Below are 18,791 nucleotides of genomic sequence, written 5' to 3' on the forward strand. Positions count from 1 at the left end.
TCCAGCAAGGGATGAGAAAACTGACAACATTATTGAAGGACAATGTACTGTGTGGACCTAGGTTGAGAACATGTCTAGAAATCCTGTCATTGCTGAGGTATTTTAAAAGTGTTTTAAATAAACATGTTTCATACCTAGAACTAGTGACAAACCAGATGTAATCGTAAGTTGTCTGAAAATTTTATATAATAAGCAGATAAACTGAGCACAAGTCAAATTCAATTCATTTTTTCTCTGTGCTTAATGCTGGCATGAGAGCTAAAATGACAGTCAATATTTAATGTCTTTGCTACACTGCCACTTGTTTTGGGATTAATTTGCCTTGCATTGTCAATACATACTGAAACTGTTTTTGCAATCTGGTGAGGAAGAGAAATCGGCTGCCACGTTTCAACTCCCTCTCACTCGGTGACAGCTTTTTAAATTTCATTTCAGTGTACAACTTCAATTATAATATAATTTTCTTGAAAATGAAGTAGCCAATTACCATGGCTTCCTTGAGGATAAGAAAGGGGAATTTTATTATTGTCTCGCCTCAATTGAAAAGAAAATGGAAATGTGACATTAAACACAGGCAATAATTTTAAAGGGGAGAGTTTCCAGTAAAAGCAAGGAGAATAAAGCTTAAATAGTTTAAAAAGTCATTTGAATTCAAGAGACCACTGTTGTAGCTTTGAAATACTTACAGACTCATAACCTTAGCAATGGAATGGGCTTTGAAGTCTTGGTAAATGATGGTTTTGCCAATTTGCTTTTTAACCAGGCATTGTGTTCCGATGTAGAGAGAGAGAGGGAGTCTTCCAGTTATTGCCCACGAATCAATTTTACTTTCTCTCTTCTCTTGTGTTCAAAACCAACAATTGAGATATATTCAGTATATATTCCGGAGTCTAGCTCCAATGTCCTTCAAAGCTTGCTTGCTGGCAGGTGAGCTTATCGTATCCCAGCATGTGAAATGATTATAAGAGTTAATTGAAATGAGTGATGTAAATTTCTTGATTCTGACTCAATTGCATGCTTTCTAAACCTTCTGACACAATGGCAATATCAGTGCAATTTTGTATGTTCCACGCGGATGTGACAAAGCTCACCTCATTCAGTGGGCAGGTGACCAATGTGGCAATGCATCTTTATTTTCATAAAGTATATTAGCTCATGGAAGGTTTTCCGTGTAACTGTCAGATAATGGAAATAAGACTTGGACAGTATTGAATGTGGACGAGCATAACATCATGCATAATGAGACACTGGCCAATCAGTTACACGTAAAAATTTCTGTGAAAGCAAATTAACAGATCTATCTTGATTTCTTAAGGTTTTCTTTATATTTATGGCGGAGAATTTTATGACATGTCCAAAACGTATGACAGCTTTGACCAAACATTTGGTCGCCTGAATATTGCTTTTTGTGTTTCATGATGAAGATGGGAAAAATGTTTGGCTGTAACGGGCTGCTCCTTTTTTTTTTGAGGTATTTCAGGTGTTGGAGGTGATTTCTTCAAATTCCAGGACCAGCAATCACTGTTTGATATGCTATTGCATTGTTTTGGAACTTTGGAGGAAAAAAAAGTCAAAACAAAAGCACTTTTAAAAGGGAGAAGAACAGACAAAGGCAGCACATAGTGAGGTCAGTGCAGGAGAGAGGGAGCGGGAGAGAGAGAGAGAGAAACCCACACTGCTAACTGACACAACAGTGAACCTGCACAGTTACTGCGTTTGCTGTTTGAATTCAAGTTTTGCTGGACATCGGAGTGCATCTGGGAAAATTAACAAACAGTGAAATTTACAACTAATCTTGGAGGAACCTGTTTGGGACAGGTCACAGCACAGAACCAGATAAGGGAGTATTTTTAAGTGTTACCTTACAGTAAGCCTGCAGTAGTGAATAGAGTGGGTTCTTTCTTGATTATATGTTTTTATTGAGATATGGTGTAAGTTTAATAAAGAGACATAAGTATTAAGTTAGCCTGGAGCAGTGTTTTGTAAAGGAATAAGAGTGCTATTTTCTGAAAGAAGCAAAAATAGCCTTCAATAGAGTGATATGCGCTTCTTGTCAGATATGGGAGTTTAGGGAGCATTGACTGGTTACTGAGGATTATATTTGCAATAAATGCCGTTGGTTGTGAATCTATCAGATCAAATGGAACAGTTGGAGAGACAGAGGCAATGAGGAATTTACAAGAGCAAGGGGATGTGATGGATGGCAGTTATAGGAAAAGTTGCAGATACACTCACATAGATTGGTTAACTCCAGGAAAGTTAAGAGTGGTAGGCAGGTACTACAGAAGTCTTCTGTGGCTATCCCCATTTCAAACAAGTATGCTGTTTTGGAAAATGTAGGGGGTGATGGGTTCTAAGGGCAATGTAGCAAGAACAGCCAAGTTTCTGGTATCAAGACTGGCTCTAATGTAATAAGGGGTACGTTGGGTTCCAAGAGATCAATTGTGTTAGGGGACTGTCTGGTCTGAGTCACAGAGAAATCTTTCTGTGGCCAGCAGCAAAAATTGGAATAGTGTCTTGCCTCCCTAGTGCCAGGATCAAGGATGTCTCAGAGATGGTGCAGAATGTTCTCAAGGGTAAGAGGGATCAGCAGGAGGTTATTGTACACATTTGAACCAACGATATAGGAAGGGAAAAGGTTGAGATTCTGAAGGGAGATTACAGAGGGTAGGCAGGAATTTAAAAAGGAGATCCTTAAGACTATTAATATCTGGTGCTGTGAGCTAGTGATGGTAGGAATAGGAAGATAGAGCAGATGAATGCATGGCTGAGGAGCTGGTATATGGGAGAAGGATTCACATTTTTGGATCATTGGAATCTCTTTTGGAGTAGAAGCGACCTACACAAGAAGAACAGATTGCACTTGAATTGGAAGGGGACTAATATACTGGCAGGGAGATTTGCTAGAGCTTCTCAGGGGGATTTAAACTAGTAAGCTGGGGGGGTGGGACCCAGGGAGATAGGAAAGAGATCAATCTGAGACTGATACAGTTGATAAAAGGACTGATAAATTAAACTGCATTTATTTCAATGCAAGAGGCCAAACAGGGAAGGCGAATGAACTCAGGATATGGTTAGGAACATGGGACTGGGATATCATGGCAATTACAGAAACATGGCTCAGGGATAGACAGGACTGGCAGCTTAATGTTCCAGGATACAAATGCTACAGGAAGGACAGAAAGGGAGGCAGGAGAGGAGGGGGAGTAGAGTTTTTGATAAGGGATAGCATTATAGCTGTATTGAGGATGGACATTCTCAGAAATACATCCAGGGAAGTTATTTGGGTTGAACTGAGAAATAAGAAAGGGATAACCTTATTGGGATTGTGTTATAGACCCCTTAATAGTCAGAGGGAAACTGAGAAACAGATTTGTAGGGAGATCTCAGTTATCTGTAAGAATAATAGGGTGGTTATGGTAGAGGATTTTAACTTTCCAAACATCGACTGGGACTGTCATAATGTTAAGGGTTTTGATGGAGAGGAATTTGTTAAGTGTGTACAAGAACATTTTCTGATTCAATATGTGGATGTACCTACGAGAGAAGGTGCAAAACTTGACTTACTCTTGGGAAATAAGGCAGGGCAGGTGACTGAGGTGTCAGTGGGGGAGCACTTTGGGGCCAGTGACCATAATTCTATTAGATATAAAATAGTGATGGAAAAGGATAGACCAGATCTAAAAGTTGAAGTTCTTAACTGGAGGAAGGCTAATTTTGATGGTATTAGGCATGAACTTTCAAAAGCTGATGGAGGCAGATATTTGCAGGGAAAGGGATGGCTAGAAAATGTGAAGCTTTCAGAAATGAGATAACAAGAATCCAGAGAAAGTATATTCCTGTCAGGGGTGAAAGGGAAGGCTGGTAGGTGTAGGGAATGCTGGATGACTAAACAATTTGAGGGTTTGGTTAAGAAAAAGAAGGAAGCATATGTCAGGTATAGACAGGATAGATTGAGTGAATCCAGAAGAGTATAAAGAAAGTAGGAGTATTTTTAACAGGGACATCAGAAGGGCAAAAAGGGGACATGAGATAGCTTTGGAAAATAGGGTTAAGGAGAAAACAAATGGTTTTTGTTCTTTTTACATTAAGGATAAAAGGGTAACTAGGGAGACAATAGGGCCCCTCAGAGATTAACAAGGTGGCCTTTGTGTGAGCCGCAGGAGATGGGGGAGATACTAAACACGTATTTTGCATCAATGTTTACTGTGGAAAAGGCCATGGAAGGTATAGAATGAAGGAAAATAGATGGTGACATCTTGAAAAATGTCCATATTACAGAGGAGAAAGTGCTGCATGTCTTGAAATGCATAAAACTAGACAAATCCCCAGGACCTGATCAGGTGTACCCCAGAACTCTGTGGGAAGTTAGGGAAGTGATTGCTAGGCCCATGGCTGAGATAGTTGCATCATCGATATTCACAGGTGAGGTGCCAGAAGACTGGAGGTTGACTAAATGGGTCCTCTGTTTAAGAAGGGTGGTAAGGGCAAGCCAGGGAACTATCGACCAGTGAGCCTGACGTAGATGGTGGGCAAGTTGTTGGAGGGAATCCTGAAAGGCAAGGACTGATTAGGGATAGTCAGTATGGCTTTGTGCGTGGGAAATCATGTCTCACAAACATGATTGAGCTTTTTGAGGAAGTAACAAAGAGGATTGATGAGGGCAGAGCAGTAGATGTGATCTGTATGGAGTTCAGTAGGGCGTTCGACAAGGTTCTCCATGGGAGACTACTTAGCAAGTTTGGATCTTGTGGAATATGGGGAGAACTAGCCATTTGAATACAGAACTGGTTCAAAGGTAGAAGACAGAGGGTGGTGGTGGAGGATTGTTTTTCAGACTGGAGGCCTGTGACCAGTGGAGTGCCACAAGGATCAGTGCTGGGTCCTCTTCTTTTTGTCATTTAGATAAATGATTTGGATGTGAGCATAAGAGGTACAGTTATTAAGTTTGCAGATGACCCCAAAATTGGAGGTGTAGTGGGCAGTGAAGAAGGTTACCTCAAGATTACAACAGGATTTTGATCAGATGGGCCAATGGGCTGAGGAGTGGCAGATAGAGTTTAATTCAGATAAATGCGAGGTGCTGCATTTTGGGAAAGCAAATCTTAGCAGGACTTATACACTTAATAGTAAGGTCTTAGGGAGTGTTGCTGAGCAAAGAGACCTTGGAGTGCAGGTTCATAGCTCCTTGAAAGTGGAGTTGCAGCTAGATAGGATAGTGAAGGAGGCATTTGGTATGCCTTCCTTTATTGGTCAGAGTATTGAGTACAGGAGTTGGGAGGTCATGTTGCGGCTGTATAGGACATTGGTTAGGCCACTGTTGGAATATTGCGTGCAATTCTGGTCTCCTTCCTATCAGCAAGAGAAACTTGAAAGAGTTTAGGAAAGATTTACAAGGATGTTGCCAGCATTGGAGGATTTGAACTATAGGTAGAGGTTGAGTAGGCTGGGGCTGTTTTTCCTGGAGTGCCGGAGGCTGAGGGGTGACCTTATAGAGGTTTGTAAAATCATGAGGGGCATAGATAGGATAAATAGACAAAGTCTTTTCCCTGAGGTGGGGGTGTCCAGAACTAGAGGGCATAAGTTTAGGGTGAGAGTGGAAAGATGTAAAAGTGGCAACTTTTTCGCGCAGAGGATGGTACGTGTATGGAATAAGCTGCCAGAGAAAGCGATAGAGGCAAGTACAATTGCAACATTTAAAGGCATCTGGATGGATATATGAATAGGAAGGGTTTGGAGGGATATGGACCAGGTGCTGGCAGGTGGAACTAGATTAGGTTGGGATATCTGCTTCTCCTGGACGAGTTGGACCGAAGGGTTTGTTTCCATGCTGCACTTCTCTATGAATCTATGTATCATCCTTTGCTTTATGGTATTCTTCTGCTTTTGTGTAGTCTTGTTACCTTCGAGGTGCAGTTTAAGTTGCCAATTTAGGCAAAGTGGCTTTTAATTGTGTCCAGATGAAAAATTTCTTTAGAGTATCTGAGTTCTTCAAACAATTGTATACTGTATACCTTAACATGAGCATTCTTTTGCCATAACTTTGCCTTGTTCATTTCTTTGGGACTCTAAGGGTTAAAATCCTGTGGGAACCATCTACCCACTGGTACATGCACCTGATAACCATCCTTTATTTTTGAACCCAGGCAGTGATTTGACAGTTACCATTCCAATGAATTAAGGTATCCCAACAGCTGTAATTCTATCTATCTTCAACTTACACTGAGATACTTGGGTTTGCTTCTGGTCATTGGTCAGCAGTGAAAAGCTCAACTGTATTTTCTATTCAGACAGCCTGTCCACTGTCCACACTTCCCTAGCTCAGTCTATACCCCATTCTCAGGCTCCATTGATCCTTCAGTCAAATGGTTGTAAGTTCAAGTATGGTGCCCCCAATGATGGTTTACTGTATGTCTAAATAAAACTGTGAAATAAGGTTGCTAATGGAAGCAGCCAAAATAGTCATAGAGATGCACAGCGCAGAAACAGACCCTTCAGTCCAACTTGTCCATGCCAACCAGACATCTTAAATTAATCTAGTCACATTTGCTAGCATTTGGCCCATATCCCTCTTAATCATTCCTATTTATAGATCCATCCAGATGCCTTTTAAATGTTGTAATTGTGCCAGCCTCCACCACTTCCTCTGGCATCTCATTCCATACACACACCACCCTTTGTGTGAAAAAGTTGCCCCTCAGTTCCCTTTTACATCTTTCCTTGTCACCTTAAACCTACACCCTGTAGGCTCAAATTACTTTAATTAATGTGAAAGTTCAAGTACATCTGTACAATTCCTTAGGATAGCTCCTGAAATCTGAAATATCTTCATCCCCCTCTTCCTTAATGCCTACACCTTTGACCAAGAATTTGGACATCCAACCTGCCATTTTCTTATGTGGTCATGCCACTTTTGCTGGATAGTAGTCCTATGCTCATGTTAGGTTAAAGGTACTACATAATTGCAAGTTCTTGTTGCTGTATGATAGTAGTATGAGTTAACAGGCACAAGGCAGAGTTTTGGATGAGTTCATGTATGCGGAGTAATAAAAAAAAATTGGAAGGTACGGGATGAACTTGAAGTCATCAGCTCAACTTGGAGGAAATGAAGGTATGGGTGATGGTCTCTACATTAGATGAGCTGAGGTAGGGTGGGGATGAGTCAAGGTGAGTGACCTTCCAGGTGGAAGTTGTTTATCTTGGGGTCACCAAAGTTATGAAAATAGTGGTTGAGCTGTGGGCAGTTGCAGTGGAGAGAGATCCAGCAGTTTTCGCAACTAATAGAAAAGTAACGATGTGTCAAGATTATTTTGTAAAATGCATGTCTTTTTTTTTGAAATCCTGACTAGAATGGAGGCATCATGCCTTGAGCTTGCCCTCGAAGGGGAACGACTGTGCAAAGCTGGGGATTTCAAGGCTGGAGTGGCATTCTTTGAAGCAGCCGTGCAGGTTGGGACAGAGGACCTAAAGACTTTGAGCGCCATCTACAGTCAACTGGGCAATGCCTACTTTTACCTGAAGGAGTATTCCAAAGCTCTGGAATACCACAAGCATGACCTAACACTAGCCAGGTGAGTTCACTGCAAGATAAAGTTCAAAACCCAAACAAGAAAATGATTTGCAGCTTGACTCACGGAGAAGTATTTTACAAAACTGCCATGTCCCCCTGAAATTAAGGGTTAAGGTGCACGGGTTAAGATCAAACACCCTGGTTATCTCTTCATGTGTCTATTTTATACCCCCTTTTGTTTTCCTTGAGCTGGTTTGTGAATGCCCCTAGCAGTTTCTGCAAGGGTATGATAAAAGAACAATGCAAAATCTGTTTTGCATTTTGCTGCTGTTGGGAATATGTAATATATTGACATACAGTCAGTTCTGCTCTAACACGATAGTTCCATTCTGGTGCAATCCACTGTTGTAAGAAAATTGTGTCAAAGCAGCACAATTTTAAACTAATGAGGTTGGAATCACGTTATAACCAATACACGCTTTAAAACTTTGCAGTTTAGAAATAGTGTCCCCAGTTTGTCAATTGTGTTATAGTGAATTCATGTCAATGAAATGCATGTTATAGCAGAGCAACCTGTAGATGTACCTGAGTTTGAAGGGCACATAATCTTTTGGCCATTGAGTTTAGCTAGTGCGGTGAAATATGATCATGCCCAAAGGAAAAGGCACTGAACGAGATCTCCAAATAGCTTGTATGGTAAAAAGCACATGTGGAAATAAAGTTACCATAACCATAACATGGGGCTGCTCTGTCAATAGAGAGAGATGGCTGGTGATAGTTTAACCTAAGGGTCATTATATCTCAGATGAAGGGAGAGATTGAGAAGCAGAGTCCTTTACGGTAATCTCAGCCAATGCAGGAATTGAAACTACACTGTTGGCATCAGTCAGTATTTCAAACCAACAATCCAGCCAACTGAGCTAATCGATCCCCTGCATGAGGCATCTTTTATCCAGCAAGCATCTCAGCAGAGAAATCCCTTGAGGTTTGAATGTGCATGTATCTATCCAAGTGGACAGAGGCAAGGTAGTGGTGAGCAGACTGACCCATCAGTAAACTCTTGATGAACAGCAAAGTGATGGCAGGGATGTTGATCAAGTAACACTTAGCAAGGAATAATCTGTTCATGGATTCCTAGTTCCGGAACTCATTGTAGGCTTCGACCAAAAATGGATAGAAGAGTTGAACTCCTCCGATGAAGTGGATATCCCTTCAACATCAAGGCTGTGTTTGACTAAGTATGATTTCAAGGCATGGCACACAACAGCCAGATAATGACCATCTCTAACAAGAGAGATTCAAACCATTGCCTCTTGACGTTCAAAGGCATTATGGTTGATGAATTCCCTCTTATTGACTTCCTGGGGGCTACCATTCACCAGAAACTGAAATGGGTCAGCCACATAAATACTGCAAATACAAAAGCAAATCAGAGACTGTGAACTCTGCAGTGAGTAACTCCTGTCTTAACTCCCTAAATTCTGTCCACAGTCTGCAATGCATAGGTCAGTAGTGTGATGGAATTTTCCTATTTGCCTAGACAGGTGTAGATCCATCCTGAGAAGGTTGATGCCATCCAGGACAAAACAGCCTATTGGCAGAATGTCCGCAAACTAACTCTACTTCTCATGCTCACTGCTCATCATGTGTGCCACCTACAAAGTGCGTTGCAACAACTCAAGGTTCCTGCAATAGCACCTCTCAAACTGTAACCACTACTGCCGAGAAGGACAGGGGGTAACAGAATTGGAACTTGAACTGGCAATCTTGCATCGCATTTCATCTGACACTTGTTCACTTTGGGAGGTGATGGTCTCATGAAATTATCACTGGCCTGTTAATCCAGAGACCCAGGTCATGTCCTGGGATCCAGTTTCAAAATCCAACCATGATCTTGGTAGATAGTAGAAACTTCATTCAATAAAAATCTGAAATTAAGAGTCTAATGACAACTGTGAGCCTGTTGCTGAATGTTGGAAAAGCCCATCTGGTTCATGAGTGCCCTTTTTAGGGAAGGAAATCTGCCATCCTCACTTGGTCTGGACTACATGTGACTTCAGACCCACTGCAATGTAGTTGACTCTTAACTGTCCTCTGGGCAATTAGGGAGAGTTCTGGCCTAACTAGTGATGTACACATCCTGTGAATGAATAAAATAAACCAATTTCTCTAACTTGCCTATACCCTTTTGTGCAGATACAGTGTAAGCTAAATGACTTAAAGTGGGTGCAAAAAGAGAGAAATGTGGGAATATTTGTGCACAGACCTATGTTAAATTGAACTGCCATCTTTTGAACAGTTAATAAAATAAAATGGGTCCGTTTTTGAATTTGTTGGCATGTGAGTTTTGTTGGTGAGCTAGCATTTATGATCCATCCATGGTTGCTCTTCAGAATAACTTTATAAATTGAGATATCAAGTTTTAAAGCCTAGAAGTTATAAGAGACCAATATAAACTCAGCCTCAGTTGGAATTTGTCCATTTCTATGTTGCAAAGCTTTAGGATGGACATGAGAGATTTTAGAGAGGGCACAGAAGAGATCTACTAGAATAGTTCCAATCTTCATGAAATACAGATGTCAAGATAGGCTGATGATCTGGCCTGGTGAAGGGCTTTTGCCCGAAGCATCGATTTTCCTACTCCTCGGATGCTACCTGACCTGCTGTGCTTTTCCAGCACCACTCTAATCTAGACCCTGGTGATCTGGGACTGATTTTCTGAGAGCAGAGTTGGCTAAAAGGAGATTTGACAACGTAATCTTTGAAAAAACAACTGCAGAGTTTTGAAAGATTAAATAAAGAGGAACAGTTCCACAGCTGAAGGGTAGCGATTTTAGGTGATTGACCAAAGAACTAGACTGGACAGAAGGAAAAAAAAATCCTTGCTCAATATGATTGGGATTTGGAACGTATTGCTTCATGGACTTGGTGGAAACATGGTCAATGAAAATCTTCAAAGGGGAATTGGAGAATGGAGAGGCAGAGTTGGAGAGACAGAGTCAGAGAGACATGCAGCACAAAAACAGACTCTTGGGTCCAACTTGTCCATAATCACTAGATTTTCCAAACTAAACTAGTCCCCTTTGGCTGCATTTGGCCTGTATCCCTTTAAACCTTCAGTATCCATGTATCTATGATCCTTGTATCTTTCAGATATTGTAACTGTACCTGTGTCTACCACTTCCTCTGCCAGTTTGTTCCATATATGCAACACCTTCTGTGCTTTTAAAAAGTTGCCCCCCAGGTCCATTTTAAATTTCTCCCCTCTCACCTTAAACCTATGCCCTCTAGCTTTCGACTCCCCTACTACACAAAAAAACCTTGAACTGTTCACCTTATCTGTGTCCCTCATGATTTGAGAACCTCTATAAGGTCACCCCTCAGCCTCTGACGCTCCAGAGAAAAACTTGTCCCAGCCTAACCAGCCTCTCCTTTATAACTCAAACCACCTAGTCCCAGTAACATCCTTGTAAATCTTTTCTGCACTCTTCCCAATTAAATATTATCCTTCCCATAGCAGGAGACCGATTGCAGTCGTGCAGTGAAAGAACAGGGAGGACAACTGGCTGAATTGATGTTTAAGGTTCAGTGGGTGAGATGGGTTCCTCCAATTCCAGTTCTATGATTCTGTCTCGATGTTAGTGACTTCAGTCCTGCTGTGAATACTGAATTGAAATCTCCTTTTTGTGACTGAATATCTTTAGACCATGTAAATAGACCATTTTGCAAAAAAAAAACTGTGTGTCAGTCTTATTGATCTCTCCACACAAATTAATGGGAAGGTTTGGGGAATATAGTGTGCTCCATTTCAGAGCACCTAATCTCAGAATGTTGGCTCTCTGGTTGGTAGATGTTTGCACATGGTTTGTTACTTGTAATGATTCAGTACATTTATTTAAGTCCCATAACAAAGCTATTCAGAATTAATCTCTCTCTTTTCAAAAGGACTATTGGGGATCGGATTGGTGAAGCAAAAGCCAGTGGCAACCTTGGAAATACACTGAAGGTACTTGGAAGCTTTGATGAAGCAATTGCTTGCTGCCAAAGGCACCTGGATATCTCAAGAGAACAGAAGGATAAGGTAATCTTGATTTCAACATCGATCAAAATGTTTTAAAAGTTAACCTGCATCCTGTTAATGGTTGATTCATGTGCAGTTTGATTTCAAGGCCTAGTTAGTCATTGAATTGTGTTGAGTCACCCTTTTCTCAATCGAGCATAGAAAGTCAGGTCCCAAAATGCACGTATATCATGTTGATGCCGCAACTGTGCACAACGTCTGTGTAAATCATCATGGAACAGGTAAATAATACACAAGACTAAAATGCTAACCTGCCTTCAGGTACAGTATAGATCTGTTGTGTACTTCCAGAACTTTAGAGTTTTAAGTTTCTAAACCACCTCTTGGGGCATCCTGTCCTACAGCACATGGCAATTTAAACGTCATGCTGTAATGGTAATAGACGTTGTTCTTTCTTGTTCCAGAGCTGAGAGCTCCAATTTCCTTCATCTGTTCTAACAAGTGAAGTCAAAAAAAAACGAGTGGTGCGCACCATGTCACACCCTCAAGTTGATCATTGAACTGGAGCATAGGAATCTAGTGTTTATTCCAGCCAGATGGAGAAACCGAATGCATATCAAATTGAAATAAAACAAGCGGGTCTAATTGTGTAAGCTTTGCTCAATGACTTGATGCAATGCTGTTACTGTAGTCATTGATCAGAGACAGAGCACAATTTAACATGGTGCAACAAGAGCTGTACATCGTTTTAATTTCTTCTAACATTAATGCTGTGCAAAAGGATCTCCTGATTTGTTTAACCATCGGGAATGCAGTACAATCATCAGAATAATTTGGTGAAGAAATTGAATAGAGAAGGGTACAACTGATGATGCACCAAACCAGAAGTTTCCATTATACAATTTGATTCTGGTCTGCTTGTGAATCACTTGTGTAGTTTTTGCAAAAGATGTTCGTCGGTTACTGTAGGTTTATTATTTAGCTGGCTGTTTCTAAAGGTCATAGGTTTACTATTCCTCATTATTGATCTAGGTTTTGTTTAAACACTGATGAAGGGAGCAGGATGATAAACTCTTTGTGTCTATTTAGATACTTGACAGCTATAGACCAAACCTTCATCAGATCAGCTGCAAACTACATATTCAGCCAGCTGCTACAAAGCAATACCAGTTACAGAATGTAGAGTATACAGCTTTTCATTAAATTCAATCACTTGACAGTAGTTATGCATTAACTATCAGCAATTTAAAAAGCATCCTTTTGTGGTCAAGGTCAGATGAGTTCTATCTATCTACTACTGTGTAGGCTGTTGTATATTTTGATATAAAATATTGTAGAATCGTGGAATTACACAGCATGCAAAGAGACCATGTGACCCATTGTACCTGTGCTGGCTCTTTGGTTGAGTTTTTGAACTTTATTTTAATTCACTCATAAGATGTGGGTGTCGCTAACTGAGCCAATATTTAATGCCTGTCTGTAGTTGCCCCTTGGGAAGGAGGTGGTTAGCTGCCTCCTTGAACTGCTGTGTAGACGCGCTGTAAGTAGGTCCACAATATTCTTAGGGAGGGAGTTTTAGGATCTTGACCCAGTGACGCTGAAGGAAGGGTGATGTACTTCCAAGTGTCACAAAACTAGTCCTTTTTCTAAAAGCTGTTCCTTGTCTCAAGGATATGGTGTCCTTGTTTTTTTTTCCGAGGGGTAATAAACCAGGCCTAGCTCTGATCAGTCTGGTTTGGTACAGAGATGAAAAGGATTTTGAGAGGCCGTTTGTTTATATGTAAACAGATGAGACTTCAGATCAAAGTGGTCATGTTTTAGAAGTGACCTGTATAATGAAAGGGGAGTGGTCAGCTCTCTAACTGAGCTTAGCAGTTTAGTTCAGTCTGAACTGATGAGGAATTTAACAGCAAGCTATGTGAAAACTCTCTCTCTCTTTCTGCCCTTCAACTTCAACCTGTAAGCATGTGTTCTATTTATACTGGGATTTAAAGGGGGTTTGCTCATTGGGACTGTTGTGTATATTCGGAAGAGAGTAATTAAGTCTAGTTTGGATAGACTGAGTTCTGTAAGGGTTCTCAATTCTGTTCTTTGTATTTCATTGTATAATTTTGTGAATAAATATTTGTCTGTTTTAAAATCTAGTAGTCAACCTGGTTAACTTATCCCGGGTAATGCTCACTATACACTTACCGAAGCAAGTTGCAAAGTTATGCTCAGGCTGCATGCTTAAGAATGTTTTGAGTGGTCCAGCCTAGTCCATAACACCAAGTCAAAATTAATTATGAATTGGAGAGGGATCATGCAGGCCGTATATCTGCTGCCTTTGAGGCAGAGGTGTTTGTGGGTTTGGAAGGTGCTGTCTTAGGAGCTGTGGTGAATCTCTGGAGAAATGAGAAGCGGAGCAGTTGTGAGTTGTGTGATCTGCCCATTTGTATGTGAAATTAGAAATTAATCTCCAATTGTTATGTATGTTATGTATTACTGTCAAGTTAATACTCGTCTTTGCAGCTTTATTCATTACAACTGGGGGAGAGATGCAGTCGGCTTTGTTGAAATTATTGAATCAGAGGTGATATTGTCTTGTCTTGTCTTTGAATTCAGCAGGTTTTAGAAGGACTTTTGATTTATCACAGGATTGTTCCAAGACAAAGCTTGATTCTTCCAACCATTCTCTCTTCAAGGCTAAACCCAGGAGATGAGGGATATTAGAGTCGATATTGCCCAGAGATTTTCCAGTGTTTAGTCTCAATCTTTTGAGTTTATATGAATAATTGCACCCTCATGAATCAGTCACCAGATCACTGGAAACCTGCCATCATGCAGACACTTGAGAGTTTTTAGTTACAAGGAGTAATTGAGTTCTTTCCTGCAATTAGCTTCAGTTTGGTATCATTGAATGTAGAACATAGAACAGTATAGCACAGTGAAGGCCCTTTGACCCTCGATGTTGTGTCGACCTTTTATCCTATTCTAAGATTAAACTAACCTACATACCCTTCATTAAACAAAATGATCAGTTTCTTTCACGACCAGTCTGTTAAATGATTCACCATTACCTTATCTGTTTGATCACATTGCTGAGACCTGACTCTCTTCGGCATTTGAAAGAGGGGTATTGATCGTTCAAATGAAAGCTGTTCTATTTTAAATGCCATAATTACTTGCGATTATATAATGCTTCGGCTAAGTGCTTCAGATGAAGTTAGATGACAGGAAAGATCTAAAATATAAAATGGAGGTGTGACATGATAGCTTTGTTAAAAATTTTTTTATGATTTCTCAAAAGAAGTGGAAGAGTGCAGGAAGGGACTGAAGAAAGTTTTCAAGGCTCTGATACCAATCGTAAGGTACTTTGCCATGGTGTCAACTGTACTTGCTTAAACATTTCAGAAGTTGGAATATTTATCAACCACAAATGCTTGACCTTCAGCGAATTTAAGTCCACCCAATGTTATGGGTTGTGTGCTTATCAGTAATTTATCATTAACAGTTGATAGTAAATAACATTTATTCAATTGCTGTCAATGACCCATCAAGTAATGGCTCTGACAGAGTCCATGTTCAAGTTGCATTAATTCCACTCAATCTGATGATGTCTCCCTGTCTATGGGTGGAGATACTGTTGGCTTGCGCACAGACGTGATATACCTAGCTCCTGATGGTTGTAATTATATCTCTGTAGTCCGTAATAATTGTACCTATTGCTGTCATGCAATAAGCCATACATTTATGGAATCAGCAAATCTCCACAGTGTGGAAGGAAACCATTTGGCCCATCGGGTCCACAGTGGCCCTTCGAAGGGCATCGCACCCATACTCTGGCCATGGCTTCTCCTCCTCGCCTACACATCCCTGGACATGATGGGCAATTTACCATAGCCAATCTAAGTAACTTGCACATCTTTGGACTGTGGGAGGAAACCCAAGGACCTGGAGGAAACCCACGCAGACATTGGAAAAATGTGCAAACTCAACACATAAAGTCACCCGAGGTTGGAATCAAACCCAGGACCTATTGCTGTGAGGGAGTAGTGCTGAGTCACCATGCCTTACATAACATTGTTATGTAAGATAAGTGCTGCTTCTTGTAAAGATCCTATAGTGGTCTGTTCTCTACCACTGGTTACTACACAGGCCTTTAGATTCAACACCAAATAGAGGATGTTTGGCACCAACCAACTCCAATTACAACCTACCATTTATTGGCAACCAGAAGGTCCCCCATGCTGCATTGCTGAGATCTGAAAATCAATAATTATCTGTGATCATTAAAATGAAGTAGAATGGATGAAAGAAAAAAAACTAATCCAAGCAGTAGAATTGCACAATTGGGTTCTCAATTGGTTGAGCTGATGCCCCTCCAGTGTTTCTACCTTCACCAAAACTACCCGTTTTCCTCTATGTTGCCCCTATGACATTACTTAGCATAATCTCTGCCTCAGCTCAGCTGTTGTTGAATCCGCCTTTGCTGGCTTTGTTATTTCAAGATTTGATTATTCCAGTACTCATTTGGCCTTCCTCCCACCTTGCACCATTTTATTTAATTGAAGATAATTTAATATCCTATAGCCCATGTCCTGATGTAGAGCAAGGACTGTTTAACTGTGCTTGCTGATCTATATTGATTGTAGATCCATCAGTGTCCTGATTTGAAGATTCTTAGCCTTGTTCTCCAATCTCTGTGGTGTTGATGCTCCCTATATCCAGTGCTGTCAAAGTTCTATGGTCCTCTCAATCGGGCCTGCTTTGTATCTTGGCTTTTCAATACAGCAACATTAGCAACTGTGCCTTCCATAACCTATACCCTAAAGCCTGCAATTTCCCTTCTGCCTCACTGTCTGTCCTTGTCCCTCTTCTGTAAGTACCTAGTCTACCTGACGTTTAGTATGAGTTCTTGCTTAGTTTAGTGTTAAAATGCATTTGATAACATCCTGTGAGGTGATTTTGGATGGTTGCATTGCATTAAAGGTTATCACTGTAAACTGTTGAATCATTCAAGTTCTGACAGTGTGACTACCATGCCTTTGGATTTCAGACTACGTATTGTGTATTTCTTGCAATTTCTATTTTAATTTCACAATCATATGGATTATGTTTTTGTTTCCCTTCAGCTTTCTGCACAATTGGACTATTTGGTAACTCATTAAGCCTCAGTCTTGCCTTTGAGCTTATCTCTGAGGGATACCATTTGGTGAAGTAACTTGAAAAGTAGTGACGGTGTTAACTTGTACAAAATAATTGTCTTTCACATCAACAATAATTTCTTAATGATGCATTTGTAAGCAGGGTCATGATATGCTGAGAACTTTTGTACTGGATTTGCTTTGTGTTGCTCAGCAGAGTGAATTATTTGATAACAGAAATTTCTCATTAAAATCACTGGAGAGTCTTGTCGATGTCAAGTCCTACAAGGCAACAGTGAAATGATTCTATTGCAGTGTTCTGCATGGTTGAGAATATTTGAGCTTTTATTAAAATTAAAATAAATGTATATTAGAGTCAGAGAATTTCTACAGTGTCAAAGCAGGCCATTCGGCCCATTAAGTCCACACTGACCATCCAAAAGAGCATCCCACCTGAAACCTACTCCCCTACTCTATCCCTATAACCCTGCATTTCCCATGGTTAACACACCTAGCCTGAACACCATGGGCAATTTAGCATGACCAATCCACCCTAACCTGCACATCTTTGCACTGTGGAGGAAACTAGAGCACCTGGAGGAAACCCACACAGAACATGCAAACTCCGCACAGACAGTCACCCAAGGGTGAAATCAAACCTGGGTTTCTGGTGCTGTGAGGCAGCAGTGCTGGCCATTGAGCCACCATACTGCCTGATTATTGATCTGCATAGGGGCTCCTTTTGTCATTAACCAAGGTGAAACTGTGTTCTTAAATGAATATTTTGCTGATTAATTTCCACTAACTTTATGGGTGTGGAAGAATGCAATGGGGAAGTTGCTAATTGCAGTATAGCTTTACGTGAACAACCCATGTGGAACATGGGAGTGCAGTGATCACAAAGTCAAAACTGATGACCACAAATATAACCGTTTAAGTGGCCCAACTCGCTACGAATTGGAAAGGAAAGATCATGTGGTTACTGGAAACGTGAGATTAAACAAAGTTCTGGGAATACTCAGTTTGAAAGAGTGTGGAGTTGATAATGTTTTTGTTAGAAATAGCTGAACTCTATATCTCATGTTCAACTTGGAATTCAAATAATAACAAATGCTCGTTTTCTTTTACCAGTAACTGTTGGCGTTGATTTCACTATAGCCACTTCAAAACTCACCTTCTGATGCTTAATTTGTGTGATTTTTGCCCTCTTTGAACCATGACAATCGTCTATTTTTGTCTTTGAAATCATTCTTGTCTTCCACCCTATCTTAATCTATTTGGTTGTACCCTTTTCTCCTCCTCTCCCAGTCTCTCAACCCCTGAGAACCTGTTGCATTTTTAAGGTTTTTCCAGTTTTGACGCAACACATGGATCTAACATGTTGACTTGGTTTCTCTCTCCTCAGATGGTGTTTACCCATGGAGTATGTCTGGCCCTTTTTGTTTTGTTTATATTGCTGTGAACTGTCACCTCCCTGTGCTGCTTGTGATAAGCATTAGATTGAATGGCATTGAATTTCATTCTTGGGTTCCTAGTGTTTATTACTTGATTTCTTGACTTGAAATAAAAACAGGAAAGCCAGTAACACCATATCAAGCATAATTGATGTTGCTTTTCCTGCCCTCCCACACCTAACACCACAGCTGCACACCAGTGAAATTGCCTTTCCTTTCATGAATTGTTTTTGGCAAAATTATTCATTGTAATTTTCCATTGCATAACACATCACATTCCTCTCTCCCATCCAGGTTGGTGAAGCGCGAGCACAGTACAACATTGGGAATGTTTTCCACGCCAAAGGGAAACAGCTGTCCTGGCTCAGGGCCCATGACTCTGGGGACTTGCCTGCTGAAGTAAAAGCAACTTTAGAGAAGGCCACCGAATACTATGAGTGAGTAAAGCAACATCTGCACCTCCAACGTACAAATTAAAAACTCAAGGAAGAATAAAAGGCAGTCAAAACAGATGTTCAAGATGTGTTCTGGTGACCCATGATGAGCATGAAATACAACATATTTCCTGCTCAGAGTCCAGAACCAAGGAGGAGATCATTGTGCTTACTTTTCTATTAAGGCTTTCTGACCCTAGAAAAGTAACGCAATATCTGCATTAACTCCAGACCACTTTGCAAAAC

General features: G+C 40.6%; 1 protein-coding gene across 7 annotated transcripts in view; it reads left to right on the forward strand.

Moving 5' to 3' along the window:
- Nucleotides 1-18,791, forward strand: part of gpsm1b (G protein signaling modulator 1b) — a 251,508-nt gene that overhangs the window by 79,641 nt on the left and 153,076 nt on the right. For 6 of the 7 annotated variants that reach the window (XM_072565870.1, XM_072565869.1, XM_072565867.1 and 3 more), the window contains 3 exons: nucleotides 7,350-7,571; nucleotides 11,456-11,591; nucleotides 18,406-18,548. In XM_072565870.1, the coding sequence (XP_072421971.1) occupies nucleotides 7,350-7,571; nucleotides 11,456-11,591; nucleotides 18,406-18,548 (501 nt within the window). Of the gene's footprint in view, nucleotides 1-7,349; nucleotides 7,572-11,455; nucleotides 11,592-11,722; nucleotides 11,813-18,405; nucleotides 18,549-18,791 lie in introns of those variants that run through there. The other variant, XM_072565873.1, reaches the window with a different exon arrangement.

This window comes from Chiloscyllium punctatum, chromosome 49, assembly GCF_047496795.1.
Source record: "Chiloscyllium punctatum isolate Juve2018m chromosome 49, sChiPun1.3, whole genome shotgun sequence".
Classification (NCBI taxonomy): domain Eukaryota; kingdom Metazoa; phylum Chordata; class Chondrichthyes; order Orectolobiformes; family Hemiscylliidae; genus Chiloscyllium; species Chiloscyllium punctatum.